Source organism: Elephas maximus, chromosome 25, assembly GCF_024166365.1.
Source record: "Elephas maximus indicus isolate mEleMax1 chromosome 25, mEleMax1 primary haplotype, whole genome shotgun sequence".
Taxonomy (NCBI): domain Eukaryota; kingdom Metazoa; phylum Chordata; class Mammalia; order Proboscidea; family Elephantidae; genus Elephas; species Elephas maximus.
The window spans coordinates 59312889-59335167 of NC_064843.1; the positions used below are offsets into that span (position 1 = coordinate 59312889).

General features: G+C 48.1%; 1 protein-coding gene across 2 annotated transcripts in view; it reads left to right on the forward strand.

Moving 5' to 3' along the window:
* DTD1 (D-aminoacyl-tRNA deacylase 1) overlaps positions 1–22279 on the forward strand; it is a 226215-nt gene that overhangs the window by 46951 nt on the left and 156985 nt on the right. For both annotated transcript variants that reach the window (XM_049870019.1, XM_049870017.1), the window contains exon 4: positions 7239–7345. In XM_049870019.1, the coding sequence (XP_049725976.1) occupies positions 7239–7345 (107 nt within the window). The remainder of the gene's footprint in view (positions 1–7238; positions 7346–22279) is intronic.

Sequence of the window (22279 nt, forward strand, 5' to 3'; positions counted from 1 at the left end):
ACCTAACCCTAACCTAACCCAGTGCTGTCGAGTCGATTCCCACTCATAGTGACACTACAGGACAGAGTAGAACTGCCCCATAGAGTTTCCAAGGAGCGCCTGGTGGATTCGAACTGCCAACCCTTTGGTAAGCAGCTGTAGCAATTAGCCACTACGCCACCAGGGTTTCCATCTCTGCCTCAGCAGGATGCATGTGTTCCTGAAAAATCTCATGCTCTGCAAAGTTCCCACTGAAATGATTGGGCCTCGTGGAAAAAAACGGGTCAAGAGCAAAGCACTGAAGACTTGTGGCTGGGCGGGAGGGGCGGACTCTGCTTGGGGAGGGGTCCCCAGTGCTGCCCCTTGTTTCTCATTTCACATAATACAGTCAGAGGCCTCCTGGTGCCGGTGCTCAGGGCTTTTCTCTTTTCTGCTGAAGGCTGTCGTCTTACCCCGCTGTCTAGCTTTTTCTTCCATTCTATCCTGGACCAACTACTGTGACCCTGGTCAGAATGGCCAGTGGTGGTAGCTGGGTACCATCTAGTTCTTCTGGTCTCAGGGTGGACGAAGTTGTGGCTTTTGTAGACTTATTCCTTCTCTGTGCTTTTGGTTACCTTACTGTTTTGCTCCTGGTGAGACGAGATCCGTAGTTGTATCTTAGATGGCTGCTCGCAAGCTTTTAAGATCCCAGGTGCTACTCACTTCACTAGGATGCAGATCCTGATTTATGTGAACTGTGTTATGCCAGTTGACTGAGTTGTCCCATGAGGCTGTGGTCCTAAGCCTTCAAACCCAGAGAACCAGTGTAGGAAGGTGTTTGGTTACGTCTGAGGAGTGTCTGTATTTGTGTCTTCAATGAATATGTGTCTGCACTCAGTTATTTGTATTTACACATACCTGTAGATACTTCTGGAAACCCTGGTGGCATAGTGGTTAACAGCTTTGGCTGCTAACCAAAAGGTTAGCAGTTTGAATCCACCAGGTGCTCCTTGGAAGCTCTGTGGGGCAGTTCTACTCTGTCCTATAGGGTTGCTATGAATTGGAGTCGACTCGATGGCAACAGGTTTGTTTTTTTTTTCTATACATCTGTCTGTTCTTGCCTGTGTACGCACCCATCCATGCTTGTATACCAGTTCACCTGCGCCCATGCGTATGTGCTCAAACGCTTGTTTTCGCTTTGGTTGTGCTGTGCTCATTACGTCATCCACAATCGGTGCCACTTTCCCTATCACCGTAAGTAATCTCTACCGCAGGAAGTGAGTTTCCTCCCTCTCCCCGCCGCCGTAACTGCCGTATTTATCTATTCTTGTCTTATTATAAAAGAGGGATCATGCAATATTTGTCCTTTTATATTTGATTTATTTCACTTAGCATTATGCCCTCCAGGTCCAACCATGTTATAAAACATTTTGCAGACTCGTCATTTTTCTTTATGGTTGCGTAGTATTCCGTTGTATGTATGTATGTACAACAGTTTGCTCATCTGTCCGTCTGTTGATGAACACGTCGATTGTTTCTATTTATTTGCTATTGTGAATAAAAAAGCAGTGAACATAGGTGTGCGTATGTCTGTCAATGTCATCGTTTTTAGGTCTCTGGGTGTTTACCTATGGGGCAATTCTTACTCTGTCCTGTAGGGTTGCTATGAGTCAGAGTCAACTTGATGGCAACGGGTTTGTGTTTTTTTTTTTTTTTGGTTAGGGTACATACCTCAGTGTGTGTCTTTGTCACTTAGTACTGCTGCAACAGAAATACCACAAGTCGATGGCTTTAACAAAGAGAAGTTTATTTTCTCACAGTCCAGTAGGAGAAATGTCTGAGTTCAGGGTGCCAGCTCCAGGGGAAGGCTTTCCCTTTCTGTCAGCTCTGAAGGTAGGTCCTTGTGATGCATCAGTTTTCTCTTGGTCTGGGAGCATCTCAGCATAGGAACCTCAGGTCCAAAGGATGCGCTCTGCTCCCGGCTCTGCTTTCTGGTGGCATGAGGTCCCCATGTCTCTCTGCTCACTTCTGTCTTTTATAGCTCAAAGAGATTGGCTTAAGACGCTATCTAATTTTGTAGATCTCATCAATATAACTACCGCTAATCCATCTTATTACATCATAGTGATAGAATTGACAACACATAGGGAAATCACGTCAGATTTTAAAATGACAGACAATTATACAGTCATACAAGGGAATCATGACCTAGCCAAAGAGGTGACAGATATTTTCGGGGAACACAGTTCAGTCCATGACAGCATGGGATTGCTGGATCATAGGTAGTTCTAGTTCTAGCTTTTTAAGAGAGCGCCATAACGTTTTCCATGGTGGTTGTACTGTTTTACAGTTCCATCAGCAATGGATAACGGTTTCAGTTTTGGAGGGGAGACTCTTGAGTCTGGCTTCGCCGTGGCCCTGAACATCAGATGGACTCGGGCCATAGTTCTAGTGCTATACACCTAGTCTGACCCTCCCACCTGAGGGACCCAGCTGCCAGGGCCTGGAGGGCCTATTATGTGCCCTTTCTCTAACCACCCAGTCATTGTCCTGGCCAAGCCACTTAGGGCACAGCATTCCTCTGGCCACTGGGCCCTGCCTGGGCTCTTGGCTTTTGCTTTCTGGCCCCTGTGCTGGGTATCTCTCTGGTGCCGTGTTCGAATCCTTGCCCAGGCAGTGGCACATTGGCATTGGCCAGGCTCTCTGGGATGAGGGCACTGAGGAGCATTCCTGCCTCTATAGGAGCAACCCACACTGGAGGACCGAGTTGGCATAGGTGCCAGTGGCCCACCCAGGGCACATTTCCTCAGGCTGTAAGGTGCAGTCTGAGCCTGGCCGCAGCCCAGAGTGGTGGCTCCAGGCAGGGCAGTGGCACCAGCCCTTGTCTAGTGTTTATTTTGAGCCCTCAGTTCCATTCGCTTGCTTGATTCCTTAATGTTTCTAGCCTATACCCACGTTGTTCAAGTCTCCACCAGTGACGCCCTCTGCCCTGCCCAGGTTTGGAACAGGTCAAAAGCTAAAACAAAGGGGAAGACTGGGTGATGAGAATGCCATCTGGACGGCAGAGCTGCTCTGGGGAACTTGGATGGGCTGCCCAAGGGCTCACAATGCCAGCCCAGAGGGAGGCTGAGCCTGGCACAGTGGACATTTCAGGGCTGGCTTTGGAGGGCCGGGGACATGGGCTGGCTGGAAGCAGGCCAGTTCCCAACATGGTGAAGAAGTAACAGTATGTGTGCCCCTCCTCCTCCCGTTTCTCTTCAGTAGCGTGCTTTTTGGGTATGTTTTCCTGTTCTGTCCCTTCTCCTTGCCCGCCCCCTGTTTGTGCTTATGCCCACCATGGACAGTGTGATAATAGTAACTAAGATTTACTGAGCCCTAGTGGTGCAGTGGTTAAATCGTCAGCTGTTAACTAAAGGCCGGTGGTTCAAACCTACCAGCCGCTCTGTGGGTGCAGAGATGTGGCAGTCTGCTTTTGTAAAGATTACAGCCTTAGAAGCCGTATAGGACAGTTCTCCTTTTGCCTTTAAGGTCACCGTGAATCAGAATTGACTTGATGGCAATGGGTTTTTAAGATTTATTGAGCGCTGACCGTCTGGGCCCTCTGTCTGTGCTCCCTCAGGCACCTCCTCCACCCATCTCAGGACGACTTTCTTCCCAGGTGTGGGGGTCTCCCTGGTGTTTTCTGGCAAGTCAGTCAAGGATTTCAGAAGGGCCTCAAAACCCACCCTTGCAGTTAAATGGTAAGCAACAAATGAGGTAGTTCTGGGTCATGGTGTTGGGGCCTCCTGCAGCTGGAGAGTCTTTCCAGTTGGGTTCGGCTCCAGCTGGGCGTTTTCCCGTTGTAGAATGTTGCATAAACACCTCTGACACATGCCGGTCCTTCAGCTCTGGCCCCCATCTTAGGACTTACGTTGAAGAGCAACTTGATTCTATCGCTGTAGGAGCCCAGATGTACTTTTGTAGATACGTTTTTATCTTTTAAGATTATTTTAGAAAACGTATTTATTTTCCCTGGCCGCCAATATGATTTTTCTTGGGGGCTTTACTCTGATCCTGGACTGGAAAAAATGCTCCCATTTTAAGACCTCTTAAAACTTTTCTTTTGGATTTATTGTCTGCACAAATGGAAATTCAGAGAATAGTTCTATTCCAAACTGATGAAAAACAGGAAAAGAAAATACATTTCTTGCTGTTTGGAGTGATGAACGTGGTGACGTATATGCTGTATATCCTGGCAACAGAAGTTCAAGGTCGGAAATAATTCCTTTCCTCCTGAGTCTGCCTTCAGCTTCCCCAAGGAGTGCAGACCAAAAACCAGACCAAACCAAACCAAACCCGCTGCCGTCGAGTCGATTCTGACTCGTAAAAACCAAAACCAAACCCGCTGCTGTCGAGTCGATTCCGACTCATAGCGACCCTATAGGACAGAGTACAGCTGCCCCAGAGAGTTTCCAAGGAGTGCCTTGTAGATTTGAACTGCCGACTTCTTGGTTAACAGCTGTAGCACTTAACCACTACGCCAGCAAGGAGTGCAGCGGCTGAAATTCACTCCTAATTGTAGCCATAACTTTAGCATGCAGTTAAACACATGATTTCCTTCCCAGCTGACGTCTGTTTAGCTAGTCTGATATGGATAAAGTGGAGAGCCCGGTTTGTTTGAACGGCCACTTTGATCTGATAGTAGGTCACAGAAAGTCACCATTATTTGAGTATGTTTGGCTACCCAGGAGGAACTAGATCAATCTTGCCTGTAAAAATGGTACACAGCTCAGGCACTTCCCACACGGGAAAAGTGCTGCTGTCTTTGTGCATAAGGAAACCAATAGTTGGTGCATCCATTTTGCTATAACCCTGCACGAGGTTAAGGATTGTTGGGAGGGTGCGACCCCAGCTGGGGAAGAATCCCAGGTGGATATTGTAGTGGCAGCAAGCAGGGGTGCCTGCAACTTGCCTCAGGTGGTAGAGGGTCAGGCGTCCAAGGAAACCCAGGAGTGAGGCCTGGTGAACCCATCAGGCCTGGGGCAGAGCCAGCCTCCAGGGTAGCCATGGGGATGGGAGGGGCTCCAGGCCCCACCTGCCCGCCTTGGCATTGGTGGGCCTACTCTCTGCTTTTCTCTTCTCAGCTTTTCCTGGAGGGTCACCTGCGCAGTGCAAGGATGTTCCATTTGAAATGAGGACTCCCTGCCCAGGGAAGTTTGGGAAACCCCAGAGTCAAAGAAAACAAAGTGGGTTTCTGTACTCAAAGGTATCCTGAGAACCTTAACTTGCTGCTGTAGTTGGTGATTCTGCAAGGGAGAGTTAAAACAAGTGTGATTTCCAGAAGTACTGAAGACACACCTTGCCAGGCACAGTTTGGGTGGCATTGCTCCGCTTGTGTGGACCCTCCTGAACTTACCTTTTGGTTTTGCACTGTCATACACTAGCTGTCGTCCCCAGCACTTGGCATGTACTGTCTTATTTAATTTTCAGCATGATTTAGGTCCTGTTATTAGTACCTGGGTTACAGATGAGAAACCAAGGCGTTGAGACGTTAAGAAATTTGCCCCAGGCCACATAGCTAGTAGGTGGCTGGGCCTCTCCTCTTGCAGCCTGACTCCTGGTGGCCCTTTTAGACTTAGACTGTGCGTAGCCCCATCCAAGAAGCCTTTTCTGATTCCCTCCCCAGGTCAGGGATGCAGACCCTTTTCTGGCCTTGAGGGCCAGGATCCGGCATGGCCCTCAATGTGCTGCCCTGTCACTATGATGCCTCTCTGTCTCCCACACTAGACTCTGGGGTCAGGAGTGCCAGCCAGGGCTGGTCTTATCTAGCACTGTGCTTTGGCACATAGTTGCCAACTATAAGTGAGAACCAATGAGTGATTTCTAGATACGGACTGGATTTGATGTGCTCTCTTTGCGCTTTAGTGGTGGGCGGGGACAGAATTTTCTCTTAATTTTGGGTTAGAGAAATTGTTTTATCAGACATGGTATATGAGGAACCCTCTCTAGTTTTCAGGAACAGTGTGTCAGTATGTGCCATTAGCATGTTTAGACCCAGTGTTTAACAGAGGCTTTGATTATTCTACAGCCTCATCTCTCCAAGCATAGTTTTGGCTTTCTTTATAAATGTAATTCAGCATTTGGTCCTTGATCAGAAACAAACGAGTGGGTTGGGTGTCAGAACAGGCGGTTTGGAGTTCTTCCTCGCAGGCGGAGTGAGGCACTCTGTCAGAACAGCACAGTGGCTGGTTCGACCACGCAGCCCGGGGAACAGAGTGGCTCTGCGGCCTCACTTTGGTCGGCGGGGGAGTGGGGGGGTATGTGGGGCAGGGGCAGATGAGGGTCTTGGACCCTGTGTGCCAGCTTTGGGCATCCGGTCCTGTGAGGCGTGAGGTGTCTCCTCAGCTGTGCCCCTGTGGTGGCTTCTGTAGTGTGAGCTGCCTTTTGACTCCCCCAGTGAGGGAGCAGAGTCCCCTCCCCCAACACTGTACACCAGGGAAGCACGCAGGTTATTGAGCAGCAGTTTTATGAGGTTATTTTAGGGAATCTCCTAAGAGTTCTTTCCCTTTTAGATTTCATTTGTTAAAAAAAATTTAATGATGAAGCATACCGAAAATAGGTATCTGTTTACTTGCCATTTAGTTTGTCCAGTTCGCTTCAGAATCCCGCCCCCGCGAAATCCTGCCGACGGCTGCCCTTTCTGTAGCCTGTTGCTGCTCTCTTGCCATGTTAGGCTTTCAGAAGCGAAAAGGTCATAGGACATCTTCGCAGTTCAGCCGCCTTGACGGATGTAGCTCGGGTTTGTTCACTGCCGTGTGGTATTGAACACGTCAGGTAGGGCTATGCGTACGTCACTGAAGGGCAGTTAGATTGTGTCCACTGCTTTCCTTTATAACACCCTTGAGCGTTTTCCCTTGTTTACATGTGTCAGAGTTTCTAGGCTAGACTACCCAAGTTGTCTAGGGTTTAGTCAAGTTGAACTTCGCTGATGCAGCGCCAAATGCCCTCTAAAGCGGTTGTATCAATTTGCCTTTCCACCGTTTTGCATTTCTGTTAACCCGTATTCTTTCCAACACTGGTGTTACCAGACCTTACAGCTCCTGCCAAGTCTTTCAGGTGTGTGGCGGCATCTCTGCTGTTTAACTTTGCGTTTCCTTCATTGCTTACGGGGTTGGCCACCTTTCCTGCATGGACTGGTCAGTCTCCTCCCCAGGTTTCTGGTCACTCTGGTCTAGGTGTGCTTCTGAGACGGTGCCATCTGGTGTCTCCAATTCCTGTAACGATTTGCATTGCTCTTTCAGACGGCGAGTTCAGTGCCTACATGCAAGTTCACATTCAGAACGATGGGCCTGTGACCATAGAACTGGAATCCCCAGCTGCCTACGCTGCCACCTCCGATCCGAAGCAGGTAAGCCCAGGAAGCCCCGAGTCAGGTCCGGGTCCCCCCCGGCCCCGTCGTGTCTGACGGCTTTGGTCTCGTCTCCGGAGCCGTCTGCAGTCGGGGGGCGCCGCGGTCTTCAGTTGCTGTGGAGCCGTCTGCAGTCGGGGGGCACCGCGGTCTTCAGTTGCTGTGGAGCCGTCTGCAGTCGGGGGGCGCCGCGGTCTTCAGTTGCTGTGGAGCCGTCTGCAGTCGGGGGGCGCCGCGGTCTTCAGTTGCTGTGGAGCCGTCTGCAGTCGGGGGGCGCCGCGGTCTTCAGTTGCTGTGGAGCCGTCTGCAGTCGGGGGGCGCCGCGGTCTTCAGTTGCTGTGGAGCCGTCTGCAGTCGGGGGGCGCCGCGGTCTTCAGTTGCTGTGGAGCCGTCTGCAGTCGGGGGGCGCCGCGGTCTTCAGTTGCTGTGGAGCCGTCTGCAGTCGGGGGGCGCCGCGGTCTTCAGTTGCTGTGGAGCCGTCTGCAGTCGGGGGGCGCCGCGGTCTTCAGTTGCTGTGGAGCCGTCTGCAGTCGGGGGGCGCCGCGGTCTTCAGTTGCTGTGGAGCCGTCTGCAGTCGGGGGGCGCCGCGGTCTTCAGTTGCTGTGGAGCCGTCTGCAGTCGGGGGGCGCCGCGGTCTTCAGTTGCTGTGGAGCCGTCTGCAGTCGGGGGGCGCCGCGGTCTTCAGTTGCTGTGGAGCCGTCTGCAGTCGGGGGGCGCCGCGGTCTTCAGTTGCTGTGGAGCCGTCTGCAGTCGGGGGGCGCCGCGGTCTTCAGTTGCTGTGGAGCCGTCTGCAGTCGGGGGGCGCCGCGGTCTTCAGTTGCTGTGGAGCCGTCTGCAGTCGGGGGGCGCCGCGGTCTTCAGTTGCTGTGGAGCCGTCTGCAGTCGGGGGGCGCCGCGGTCTTCAGTTGCTGTGGAGCCGTCTGCAGTCGGGGGGCGCCGCGGTCTTCAGTTGCTGTGGAGCCGTCTGCAGTCGGGGGGCGCCGCGGTCTTCAGTTGCTGTGGAGCCGTCTGCAGTCGGGGGGCGCCGCGGTCTTCAGTTGCTGTGGAGCCGTCTGCAGTCGGGGGGCGCCGCGGTCTTCAGTTGCTGTGGAGCCGTCTGCAGTCGGGGGGCGCCGCGGTCTTCAGTTGCTGTGGAGCCGTCTGCAGTCGGGGGGCGCCGCGGTCTTCAGTTGCTGTGGAGCCGTCTGCAGTCGGGGGGCGCCGCGGTCTTCAGTTGCTGTGGAGCCGTCTGCAGTCGGGGGGCGCCGCGGTCTTCAGTTGCTGTGGAGCCGTCTGCAGTCGGGGGGCGCCGCGGTCTTCAGTTGCTGTGGAGCCGTCTGCAGTCGGGGGGCGCCGCGGTCTTCAGTTGCTGTGGAGCCGTCTGCAGTCGGGGGGCGCCGCGGTCTTCAGTTGCTGTGGAGCCGTCTGCAGTCGGGGGGCGCCGCGGTCTTCAGTTGCTGTGGAGCCGTCTGCAGTCGGGGGGCGCCGCGGTCTTCAGTTGCTGTGGAGCCGTCTGCAGTCGGGGGGCGCCGCGGTCTTCAGTTGCTGTGGAGCCGTCTGCAGTCGGGGGGCGCCGCGGTCTTCAGTTGCTGTGGAGCCGTCTGCAGTCGGGGGGCGCCGCGGTCTTCAGTTGCTGTGGAGCCGTCTGCAGTCGGGGGGCGCCGCGGTCTTCAGTTGCTGTGGAGCCGTCTGCAGTCGGGGGGCGCCGCGGTCTTCAGTTGCTGTGGAGCCGTCTGCAGTCGGGGGGCGCCGCGGTCTTCAGTTGCTGTGGAGTCGGCTCCGACTGATGGCGACCCCGCGTAAAACAGAGCGGACTGTCGCTGGTCCTGCTCCGTCTTTGCTCGTCGGTGTGCTCGAGTCCGTCGTTGTGGTCACTGTGCATTTGGAGTGCCTTCAACTTCTAACACTAATTGGACTCCAGGTCTTTCTTCCGAGTCTGTCGTAGTCTGGGAGCACCACTGACACCTGTCCACCGTGGGCGACCCTGCTGGTATTTGAAATACTAGTAGCATAGTTGCAGCATCATAGCAACACACAGGTCACCAGAGTGTGACGCACTGACAGGTGTGTGGCGGTCACCACCATAACCTAGTACTTAATACATTCCTTCCCGGGCACGTTCAGCACGTCCACGCATCTGTTCAGAGTGCGTCTCTTAGTGCACCCCCGGGGCTGGGGCAGCACTTCCCCTTGACTCCTCCTGCCTTTGCAATCCAGATATCTTGCCACAGAAAATACAGTGTCCTTCTTAGAGCCCAGTTCTTCCTCTGGGCTCCTGTTCCCCAGGGAGGCGCCATGCTCCCACAGGCCGCTGGGTGGCAGCAGAGTAACGGCACAGCCCGACTGCCCCGGAGTGGCCAGGCACCTATTCGGACAGGATGGGTTACCTGGAGAAAATTTTATCACAGGTGTGGGGGATTGTGTCACCTGAGGTTCTTTGTAAATCTTCGTTTCTCTAAAGTGACATCTGACCTGAATTTGCTGCCAACTCTGTAAGCTTTCAGAAAGAAATTTAATTAAAACAGAGAAAGGAGATCTTGAAGAGCCCCTGCAGCCTATGTGAATCTCATAGATGTTTAGCTCACTTTTAAAGACTTTCATTAACGCTCCCACTTAATAACCTTTGAGGCAGAGAGAGAAGTAAGGGCTGAAGGACGTTCCTGCTCTTCCCAGCCCCGCTCCGTCCCTCGCTAGGATGCTGTGAGTGGAATGATGGGGTAGCTGTGTGTGGGGGAGACACTACATAAACCTAAAGCAGCATGACTTCTCAGAGCCGTGCTCTTTAAGGGGAACATGCCCTTTCTTTTTTGTTACTGACCGTGTGGATTGATGCCAAAGCAGGTTGGGTAGTGGTACGAGAGTCCTGAGTTATTGCCAACAATTAAAAAATCACAGATGAATAATCTACATGAAAAGTTTAACTTTTTATTTTGAAATAATTTGAGACCCACATAAAAGTTGAAAAAATAGAGTTCTCACAAAATCTTTTACTCAGCTTCCTCTAATTTTAATGTCTTACCTAACTATAGGGTCGCTTTGAGTTGCAATAGCGGTGAGTTTTGGTATGTAACCCCAGTACCATGATCAAAACACTGAAGTCGGTATTGATACATTACTGTTAACTGAACTACAAACCTTATTTACATATTACTAGTTTTTTTTCTCTAATGTCCTTTTTCTATTCCAAGATCTAATCTAGGATGCCACATTGCATTGAATTGCCGTTTCTTCTTAGTCTCCACCAGTTTGTAACTTTTCCTCAGCCTTTTCTTGGCTTTCATGACCACGACACTTTTCAAGAGTACAGTCACATGCCACGTAACATCCGTTTGGCCAACATCTGACCGCATATACGTCCGTGGTCCCATAAGGTTATAAAGGAGTTCAGAAATCCTGATCGGAAGATGTAATGTAGCAGAAGGAACCAGACGTAGTAAATGCAGCAGCTTCCGGCAAGCGGCATTGTATCTCATGTCTTATATACGGAGCTGTCGTGCTGCCAGGGGTGTAATGGTACCGTGCGTGTATAACCGACGATACATATGTCTTGACAGTCATAATAAACGCTTAAGTTCATAGTTTATGTATGTACTGTACTTTCTGTTGGTATTTTAATGTAAATTTTCTGCACTTACAGGTAAAAAGTTCACCGTGTAACAGTGTGTGCTTCAACTTGTAGGCAGCAGCATCTCATCTTGTGTATCACGTGTCTCTTGAGTGTAGTAGCGTTATCTCTCTGTTTAATTTTCTTTCAAAAATGTTACCATGAAGTGCATCACGGCTCGCAAACACAGCAAAACCAGTGCTAGTGATAGCAGCAGCAAGAGGCAAAGGAGAAGTGTGGATTTGGAAGTGAAACAAAAGGTCATTGAACAACACGAATGTGGAATATCAGTTGAATGCTATTGCTCGCGATTTAGGCATTTTCACACAAAGTCCAAATCACATAATGCCCTGTTTCACAGAACGTATCGTGGACGTTGAGTGATGCATGCCTGTACTGGTCAGGTATTTTGTAGAATGCCCCTCTATTTGGGTTTTCCGTGATCACGTTGGGGTTTTACCTCTTGGCAAGAATAACACAAAAGTGATGTTCCCTTCTTAGTGCATCACATCAGGAGGCGGTTGGTATTGATTGTCGTGTTACAGGTAATGTTAACCTTGATTACTTGGTTCAAATGGAATCTACCAGATTTCTTTACCCTACACGAAGTGTTAATCTCTGTCTTCTTGTCTGTTCTCTTGCACTTTCTCAGCAGATGACTTTTCTTTCTGCTTCACAGAGAACAGAAGCTATTGGGTGGTGTTGACCCTACTTCCCGCTACCAGACCAGCTCCTTTGGTTGCCATCCATCTCTTCTTGTCTCTTCTAGTAGCAGAGCTGCCCTTCCCTGGCCCAGGGCCAGGACTGGCTATATAATTTGTGAGGACCATTGCAAAGTGAAAATGAGGGGCCTCTTGTTAAAAAATATTGATAATTTTTCAAGATGGTGACAGAGCATTAAACAAGAGTGGGGCCCTATTGAGTGTGAGACCCCGTGTGGCTGCATGGGTTATGTGCCATGAAGCCAGACTGACTGGGGCCTTGGAGCTCTCCCCTTTTGCCTTGACAGCCTCAAACTAAGCCCTTTGTCCTCTTGTCTAGTCAGTCTGTCTCTCCCTTAACTCATTTGTCTTACTGTCTTTATGCTTAGGTATCTACAGTTAAAAAAATGTCTCCCTTCCTGCTCACTCCACAGTCTTTTAGCCAGTGTTCCCATCGAGGTCCCCAGTGACCTCCATGTTGCTTAATTTCATGGCCATTTTTTAGTCCCACTTTACTTGACCACTCAGCAGCTTTTGCCACTGTTACCCACTTCTTCCTGGTCACTTGTGAACCTTGTTTTCCACAACACCATTTTCTCCTGGTTATTCCCTCCAGTGTTATTTGATAATTATCCTGTAGTTTTGCTTTATCATACTTTAATTCTATTTGAAGAAAAAAATTTTTTTTTAATTTTTATTGTGCTTTAAGTGAAAGTTTACAAATCAAGTCTGCCTTTCATACAAAAATTTATATACTCCTAGTTGCTCTCCCCCTAATGAGTCAGCACACTCCTTTCCTTCACTCTCTATTTTCGTGTCCATTTGGCCAGCCTCTGACCCCCTCTACCCTCTCATCTCCCCTCCAGACAGAAGCTGCCCACATAGTCTCATGTGTTCGCTTGATCCAAGAAGCTCGCTCTTCACCAGTATCATTTTCTATCCCATAGTCCAGTCCAACCCCTGTCTGAAGAGTTGGCTTTGGGAATGGTTCCTGTCTTAAGCTAACTGAAGGTCTGGGGACCATGACCTCCGGGGTCCTTCTAGTCAGACCGTTAAGTCTGGTCTTTTTATGAGAATTTGAAGTCTGCATCCCACTGCTCTCTTGCCCCCTTGGGTGAAGAAAAATTTTGGTCAAGTATTTTTTCTCTTCTAAATACTTTTGGAAATGGTAATGTGTTATATCTTTAGGATATTCAACCTTCTTTCAACTAGTAACCCTCTTTTCTTATTCAAAAAATAAAAACATATAGGCATTTTTTAAACCTCTAGAGAGCCAATGGTTAAGCGTTTGGCTGCTAACCCAAAGGTCTCTGGTTCCCATTGCCAGGTGCTCCTTGGAAACCCTATGGGGCAGTTCTACTGTGTCCTATAGAGTCGCTACAAGTCAGAATTGACTCTGAGGCAGCAGGTTTGGTGTTGGGTTTAGAGAGACATTTTAACTTATGAGAATAAAAATCCTTTATTTTAATTGTTTCTGAATCTTTTAGGAGTTTCCCCTTCAAAAGCATAAATTGTCTGTGTTGTTTTCAATTGTTCGTAGCAGTTAACTGATCCCCAGAAGTCTCAGACCCTAGAAAACTGCACGAATCTCATTTGCTCCTCCAGTTCTCCAGTAGGTGGTGACAAGTAGGCACAGAAAGGGCCTGTGTTACGTTGTGGTGCTGGCATATGCCTGTGATGAGGTTGTGTGATGGGCCCGTCTCCGCCTTTCCCTTCTCACTGAGAAGGGGTTCCTCTTGGAACAAATAGCTAAGTTGTCTGCTTTTGTGTTGGTAGGAAGTCTACAGCCAGATTCTTTTTACTGTAGATAAATTTGCATTTCTATCAACTGAGCTTTTAGTTCTAATTTTTATTTTCCGATTATAATCCAATTAATAGTGAAACTGCATACGTTACAGAGAATGTGGTTATTTTGGGAAGTTGTTTTTAAATACAGATTCTTTAACCCATCTTAAGAACGTGTGTGTGTGTTTGTGTGTGTGTGTGTGTTTATGTGTACGTAGATACAAATCAGGTGTCTAGTTAGTATATGACTGTGCTGGGTGCTGTGAGGAAAAGACCAGTCCCTGTCCTCAGGGGTAGAGTTAGGGCTGCATAAACCTGAAAGGTTAGTAACAGTGAAAGGAGTAAATAACAGTATAGGACAACTTAGGAAATGTCACAAGGCCGTCCATTTTGTGCTCCTCCTTGTAGCACTTAAATGCCTTCCAGGTGCATTTAGGTTAAAATCTACATTCCTTCCTGTCCTTAACCAAGGCCTGGACGACCAGGTTTCTGTGGCTGTCTCCTGCCTGCCCTGTCAGCTGCCTTTCCCTCAATCCCTACACTTAACCTATTCTTGCCTCCTCTCTGTTCTGACATTAGGTTGAACTCTTTCCTTCCTCAAAGCTCTTGTCTCAGTTGCAATGTCTCCTCCTCAGAGGGGAAATTCCTTGCCCCTTCAGCAACAGGTAAGCCCCCACTGACTGCTCTGTTGGGTTGCTCTGATGATTTCCTTCTCAGCATTTGGTACCATCTGTTATTACCTGCTGTTTCCTTGCTCCTCATGTGTCCGTACCACTCCTAAACCTTAAGCTCCGTGAGTCTTGTTTACAGCCATGTCCCCAAAGGCCTGTGTGAGGTGCGTAGTTTGCTTTGGAGTGACGCATTGTAGTGGTGCGCAGTGCTGTCTCTGCATGTCCTGAATTCCCAGGAGGCTGGTACCACTGAGCTGCGCAGGCCTCCCAGGGGACCAGAGGTTTCTTCTGGTTTTTAACATACAGAAAGAAGCATTGTCAGTTGTTGTTTTTCAAACTAGTACTTCAAATAGGGGTGAGTTCTTATTTTTCCAAGTTCCAGGGCTCTCTTTGTGGGTGATGCCGCCACTGCTGCTGAAGACCAGGTGGTGAAGGTAACTGGGGGCTGGCTTGCCCTAACCAGGCCCTCATTGTTTTGGAACTGACCGCTGCAGCCTCTGAGTGTTCCCCATGACCAGGTCAGCAGCACAGCCCGTGCACACATAGGCTGCTGTGTGGGTCCCATGGTGCGTTCTGATAGTGAGGACAAGATGAAGAATATGAAGTTTGTGTTCTCAGGGACATGCTTCCAGAAGGAGCAGAATACAGAGCAGCAGCAGAACCACCGAACAGAAGCTGTTTTCCCTGTTGGAGTTTCCGGAAGATGATGATTCTGGCAGGAAATCCCGACTGTTAGCTAGAGAAGATCGCTGGTGCACAGACGGGTTCTCCCACGGGAAGCCAGATACTGGGTGGTTTACTACCCAGGCAGCCATTCCTGGCAGTAGAAGCTCGTTCTTGCTCTTGTTTTAATCTCAAATGTCCTTCCCTTTGGTGGAAGTTGTTTTCCAGGTCTCCTGTGGACGGAGTTACCCATGTGTGAGAGCAGGTGCTGTGAGAGCAAGAGCCCATTGAGGGGCTCTTCCCTGGGGCCCAGGAGCCACCTAGTTCAGAGTGTTGCCATTATTTATGTTTTCATTTATTTAGTGCGATTGAAAACCTCACTAAATTGAAATGCTGGAAGGAGCTGTAAAAATGAACTTTGAAATACACGTCTTTGAATTAACTTGTGTGTTTATTGACAAGCCACTGGGATGAGTTGACCCTTGAAAAATGGTTCCAGAGCTTTAATTTTCTGCCTCTGCAAAGATCACCACAGCTTGACCTATAACCTCTGTGCACTTGTATCAGCAAGCATCCTTCCTCATGCCTGGAAACCTCTCTAGCTTGAAACATTCACGGCTTCTGCGGCAAGAAATATGCCGGGTAGAGCAGGAGATTAATTCCATTTACTCATGCTTGCAGTGACAGGAGCAGCTCTTTTCATAATACCTGCTGTGAAGTCCAGAATGTGAAGTAGAGGACAGTCTGGGACACAGTGGCTGCCTTCTGTTCGGCACCCCCATTGCAGGTTCATACCGGCGGCCTCTCAACCACTGCACATTGCAGTCTGAGGGGCAAATTGAATGAGAACCATTCTGAGTATTAAAAAACCCAAACCTGTTGTCCTCCAGTGAATTCCAACTCACAGCGACCCTATAGGATAGACTAGAACTGCCCCATGGGGTTTCCAAGGAGAGGCTGGTGGATTCGAACTGCCAACCTTTTGGTTAGCAACTGAGTCTTAGCCACTTTACCACCAGGGCTCCATTCTCAGTATAAAAAAAAAGAGGGGAGAATTATCTTGATGCCAATAAGTTGGGATTTCTTCATAAAGGAACATTTATTTAAATGTGTTTATTTCCCTTTTAGTTCTTTTCCTAGGCTTGCACCCTAGATTCTAGTTCCACAGTTTTGGGTGGCTTCAGCTTCAGTTTTCGCACAGCCCCATAGCAGGCCCAAATTGTTGACTTGCCACAAAAATGTGTTTCTAAATCTGGTTGCCAAAATGGTACCCAGGTCATGTCAGTTATTCCAAACATATTAGTTAGTTTCGTCACATTAATTTATTGAAAAACGTTGATTGAGAATTCGGCTTTATTTATACGTTATTAAGACAAAAGTGGGAGTCTCTGTAGGGTCCTATGAGTCGAAATCGACTTGATGGTAGTAGATTTTTTGTTGTTGTTTTTGCGTGGCGTGGACAGTTAACGTGCTTAACTGCTAACTGAAAGAGGCGGTTCAAGTCCACCCAGAGGTGCCTCAGGAAAAAGGCCTGGTGATCTACTTCCAAAAAAATCAGCCTTTGCAAACGCTATGAAGCACAGTTCTGTTCTGACACACATGGGGTTGCCATGAGTCAAGGTTGACTGAATGGCAGCTGCTTCGGACAAAAGTGGGAACGTAGAAATAGCTTCACTGTGGTGTTTTGTTGTTGCTGTTGTTCGTGGTGTCATGGTGGACATGTCTGATCTTCTCCTGTTCTCCTTTTGACACATAAAACGTTTCTAATCTCCAACCATTAACAAAACATCCTTTTTGCTCTAAATCATTCTCTCAGGACACCGGTGGGATAAGTACATTTAAGGTTTAAGGGCTTTGTTTATACCCGTGTATGCGTTTTGGGTAGGATCCTCAGTTATTTTAATCTTATCTTGCTTGTGGGTGTATTATAAGGAAACCCCCACAGAAACTCCTTACTTTACTGACTTGCCAAAGATGAACAGCATCCTTTTTATTTCCAAGGGAAGGAGGTAGAGTTTATCCTTCCATGAATTTATATATGGCGTACAGCAATAATTTAATTACGCTGACTCAGGATTTTACTGGGAAATTCTTAGCTTCTTAGCTAATTCATTAGGAGCTTCACAGTCCTAGGCAATTGTAGGAAAGTGTTTTGTAGAAAGCCTTGTTCAAATATTTGCATTACTAATAGAGAAGAATGATCCGGAAGTGATACAAATGAGAAAATGAAGCTCTTCCTGTAGGTTTGTTTAAAGGACTGCCCGGTGGGTAAAACACTTAAGTACAGAGATGTTTTGCCAACCTGACCTTTAAGAGAAGATAAGGATGGGTGAGTGAGGTGTGAAGTGGGATCCCTTAGATCAGAAGTCAAAGTGGGCTTTTAGGAGCTCACGAGCTGGCCTGTGCGTGCCCCCTAAGGTTTGTGTGTTCACATGTGTGTGAGTGCCTTTGCTGGAGAAAGGGCCCAGGGCCTTCACTGAGTTCTTGAAGGCCCCAAAGAAGTGAAGATGCTGGTGGGGTGGGAGCTCTTATGTGCGTGGATTACGTTTTCTCTCTGCTAAAGTCACTTAGGAGCTGGTAGTAGTATTCCTCCAAAGGCTGACTGTGGAGTACCAGGCTCAGAGCCACCAAGGGTGCGTATCGAAATGCAGAGTCCTGGGCCCCCAGGCTTTCTGAGCCAGAGTTCCTGGTATGTCTGTGTGTGAGGGTAGAAGAGTACCAAATTTATGTTTTCAACCAGATCTTCTTATGCTCCTTAAGCACCCTGACATTTGAGAATTACTGGCCCAGAGGAAATTGAATGTTGTCCTTATCTGTTCCGGGGTGGGTCCTTTCTGGACTCCCCCCTTTCTCCCCCATCTGCAGCTGAAATGTCTAAAAATACTTTTCCACCTGTGTTACTACAGCTGCCAGGGATGGAGATGACTGGGCTTGATTATTGAGGTCACATCTGAGGCTGTTTTCATTTATCAACACCGCCTCAGTCCCCCAACTCCTCCCGCCCCTGCCACACAGCAGTGATGAAAATGTTCCCAGAGCATGAGACCTTCTGTACACAATTACAGATGCGTCAGGGAGAAGCCAATGGAGCAGTAACGGCGCAATAGACTAGTGACTTATGGCCGGCCACCATGCGAGTGATACTCAGGCATGAGCTCGTGGCATAACTTGTTTCTTAAGAGAGATAAACACACTGTGCACTGTGTGGATTGCTCGGTGGCTAGGCAAGACTGCAGTGGTGTAGCCTCTTGACATTTTTAGCTGAAAACCAATTTATAGATAAGACATTGTTCTCTTGGTTTTAAGGGTACCAGAAATGGAATGAATGCCTTACTCATCTGTTGACATATTGATGGAACTAGAATAAAAACCCAGGATGATGCGCACCTAAGCCTCTGCCTGGAGAATTAAAATTTAATGAACCATGTGAGTGTTTAACCTTTGGTGGGCAGTTTACTAATCATTTACATTTAGACCTGGGAAATTAAGTTCGTAGTAAAAGCGTTTCACGTGGAGTTACAGGCCTTGTTTTCTGTAGACTGTTTGCCATTTCTTGAATAAGTGTCGTGTTTTTTCTCCTTTCTGTTTCTGTTCATCTGCCTGAAATGAACTCCTTCCCTGTCTCTACCTGTCGGCATCTTCCCTGTCTTTGGCGGTCCATTTCAGACCAGGCTCCGTTCACTGTGCTCACCGCAGTGCCCATCCAGGCGAGAGTCTCCTGCCTTGAGTCCCCGTCACATGGTGTGGCTCTGATAGAATGAAAGACCATACTCATTTGTTAGTTTGCTAGCTTGTTGGTTTGTCCACCCATGTGTCCATCTCCTCACTTGCCCACTACCTCCATCCAGTCACTCATCAGCTTATATTCTTACGGGGAGACAAAAACAAGTATAACTTGTAATGATATTAAGAAATGGAAATAGAGTGTGTGCCAGAGAGTGCTGTTGAGGGGGGAGCCACCCTAGGTACTAGTGCGGGGAAGAATTCTGAGGAAGGATGTTGGACTGAGAGGGAGTCAGCCACGGGACAAGGGGAAAGAATGTGTTAGGCAGAGGGGCCAGCGAGTGCTGAGGTGACCAGTGGAAGGAAGGCCAGTGTGGCTGGGGTTTCGAGGGGAGCAGGGAGAAGAGGACAGGGATGAGAAGGCAGAACTGTGCCCTGGGCTGGTCGCGTGAGGCCTCATGGCCAGATAGAGAATTTGAATTTCATTGTAAGTGATCTGAGAGTTACTGGGTTGTTGAGAGCATCTGGTGTGTGTTTGCAGGGGTGGGCGAGACTGGATGGCAGTGTGGGGCCAGAGGTGCAGCCCCCAGGCAGGTGGCAGGGGGCAGCAGGAGCACCTGTAGCAGGCTCCCGCAGGAGGAAGATGGGTGAAGTGAGGAGATTGGGAGATATTGGGAGCTCGTGGTCACCCTGGCCTCCCACCTCCTGTGGTAGAGCCTCTGCAATGCTCATGTTTGAGTTCTTTTGCCCTGTGGTTGAGCGTGAGGACAGCCTGTAAAGCCTGGCTTCCCACAGTTCACTTCATCACAGACCTGGTTCCTGCCTCCGGGCCAGTGCTAAGAAGGCGTTCCGTAACGCCAGCTTCTCTGGCAAGGCTGGGCACAGTGCTGAGACAGCAGGGAGGACCCTCGGGCACAGTCTGGGTGCAAAGCCAGCACCTCTGTGTGTTGGAGTCAGGTTTGATGGGGTTAAAAAAAGAGAGAAAGAGAGAGAAGGAAAGAAAAAAGCCAGTGCCAGGGGCGCAGGCTTCTTCTGCAGGTCAGCATGAAGCCAGATGCTTCAGTACTGCCTGACTCTGCCCCAAATGCAGAAACTTTAATTATAAAAAGAAACTGTAAAAAACCTAAAAAACAACATGTATATTGAAGTTGACTTAAATATATCATCTTAGCTGATATTGTCAGGTAAGTTTCTAAATCTAAGTCCTTGGAACTTATCAGAGGAAAAAAAGGATTTATTTCTGGAAGAAGTATGTTTCCTGGAGTTCATTGATCTAGGAAATGGGGGGAAGTAACTTGTTAGAAGAGAAAAGGTAGCTCCCAAGGCTGAAGCGGAAATCCAGGTTGTAGACACCACTACGTCTCTCACTGGTAGCGAGTCAAGCTTCTCACAGTAGCCACTTCTACCTGACCTGTTCCTCCACCTTACTTGTTTTGTCTATTTGAAACCCAAAAGAATAGCAGACCTATGGTGATTGCTCGCATAAAGTATATTCCTTTGACTATTTTCTGTACAATGTAACGTTGATGTCTTTTTCTATTTTTAATCATGAAAGCGATGCCCAGAAGCCTTGACTTCCACGTGATGGAAAGATCGGATTTTGTGGCCTTGTTTTCGTTTTCCACCCCTCCTGCTAAGTCTGCTCAGCAGTCCCCATGCTGTTGGCTGCAGAGGGAGGGCAAAGGCTGTTGTTAACCGTTGTGGCACTCGTGGGTCATGACTAGACCTGATCTGTGGTTTCATGTGGTTGCTTTGCTCCCTTCGTTTTCTCCTCGGAAGGGTCTCTTATTATTTTTATTTTAAAATTTCAAGCACGCAGTGTATTAACTGGAGAGTACCAATTTAGAATATTTTTTGAATTACAAACATTTATAGTATTTCTAGGTAGAAAGGTATTTTTATAGAAACGATTCTTTTCCTGTCTTTTATTTTTCTCATGAGCCTATAAAATAGCATTTTTGTATTAATTTTTGTTACACGTATAATACGTAAAATCAATATCCTTTAACAAAATTAGAAGTTTAGGATACACTGATGATGCTTTTGACTAGCCTCTCACTCCCAGCGGTAACACCATTGATGAGTTCAGTATGTTTCTTTCCAGGCCTGATAAAGCTATATGTACCCACGTTTACCAGTGCTCACAGAAAATACATGCTATCTCTGGGTGTGTGTTGTCGTAAGTTTTTTACTTGGAGACATGTTGGAAGGACGGTGCCATTTGAGAGTAAGTTACTGATCTGTTGCCCTGTTAACCCCCGAACATGTGTTTCCTGCAAACGAGAACAATCTCTTACAGAACCCCACAACAACCATCAACATCGGAAAATTACCATTGACGTTTTACTACCGTCCGATCTTCAGACACCACTCACATTTCATACCTACCCCAGTAAGGTTTTTTATAGCAGAAGGACCCAGCTGTGAATCATGTGTTGTATTCAGTTGGCACATCTCTTTATTCTTTTTCACTCTAGGCCGGTTCTTCAGTCTTTTGCCTGATATTTCTTTAGAATTGGACCCAGGATGTGTGTGTGTGTATGCACATGTGTGTTTGAGGGTGTGTGTGTGTGTCTGTGCATGTGTGTGTGCATTTATGCATGGACGTGTGAGGTAAGCACATGCATGCGTGTGTGTATGTGTGAGGGTGTGTGCATGTGTGTGTCTGTCCCTGTGCATCTTAGCTGTCTGGTGCTGCTGTAACAGATATGTCACCAGTGGATCGCTTTAACAAAGAGAAATTTATTCTCTCACAGTCCAGGAGGCCGGAAGTCCAAATTCAGGGTGTCAGCTCCAAGGGAAGGTTTTCTCTCTCTGTCGGCTCTAGAGGAAGGTTCTCGTCATCAGCCTTCCCTGGTCAAGGAGCTTCTCAGCACAGGGACCCCGCTCTGCTCCCAGCTCTGCTTTCTTGGTGGTATGAGGTCCTCATGTCTCTGCTCACTTCTCTCTTTTATATTTCAGAAGAGATTGACTTAAAACACAACCCAATCTTGTAGAATGAGTCCTGCCTTATTAACAGGACTGCCGATAATCCCACCATGTTAACATCATAGAGGTAAGATTTACAACACATCGGAAAATCACATCAGATCACAAAACGGTGGACAGTCACTCAGTACTGGGAATCATGGACTAGCCAAGCTGACACACACATTTTTGGGGGACACAATTCAATCCATAACACTGTGTGTATGCATGCACGTGCATATGTGCCTAACCTAAATGACACCGCACTACGTTCATGGTTCTGAAGCGTCCTTCTTTTCCCACCCAGCAGTATCATTTTTGTTACATACACAGCTACTTCATTCATTTTAAGGGTCAGGTAGGATTCTATCATGAATATACTGCGTTTTGTTTCGCTCTTCTCCTTTTTATGGACTCACAGAGTTGTTGGCAATTTTTTGCTGTTACTAGAGATGATGCAAAAGTCATCCTTATTTACATTTCCTTTTGTGGATGTAGGTTTTCTAGGGAATTGGATTTTATTGTTATTTAAAAAATGTGAAATATTTCAGATGTAGTGAAACTATAGAGAATAATATAAGAACGCCCAGCTTTAGCAAATGTTAGTATTGGCAATATCATGATAAACAGAGAAAATATTGAACTTGTCAAGGGTTTCATTTTACTTGGATCCACAATCAACACCCATGGAGGCAGCAGTCAGGAAATCAAATGATATATTGTTTTGGGCAAATCTGCTACAAAAAACCTCTTTAAAGTGTTAAAAAACAAAGAGGTGACTTTGAGGACTAAGGTGTACCTGACCCAAGCCATGATATTTTCAGTTACCTCATATGCATGC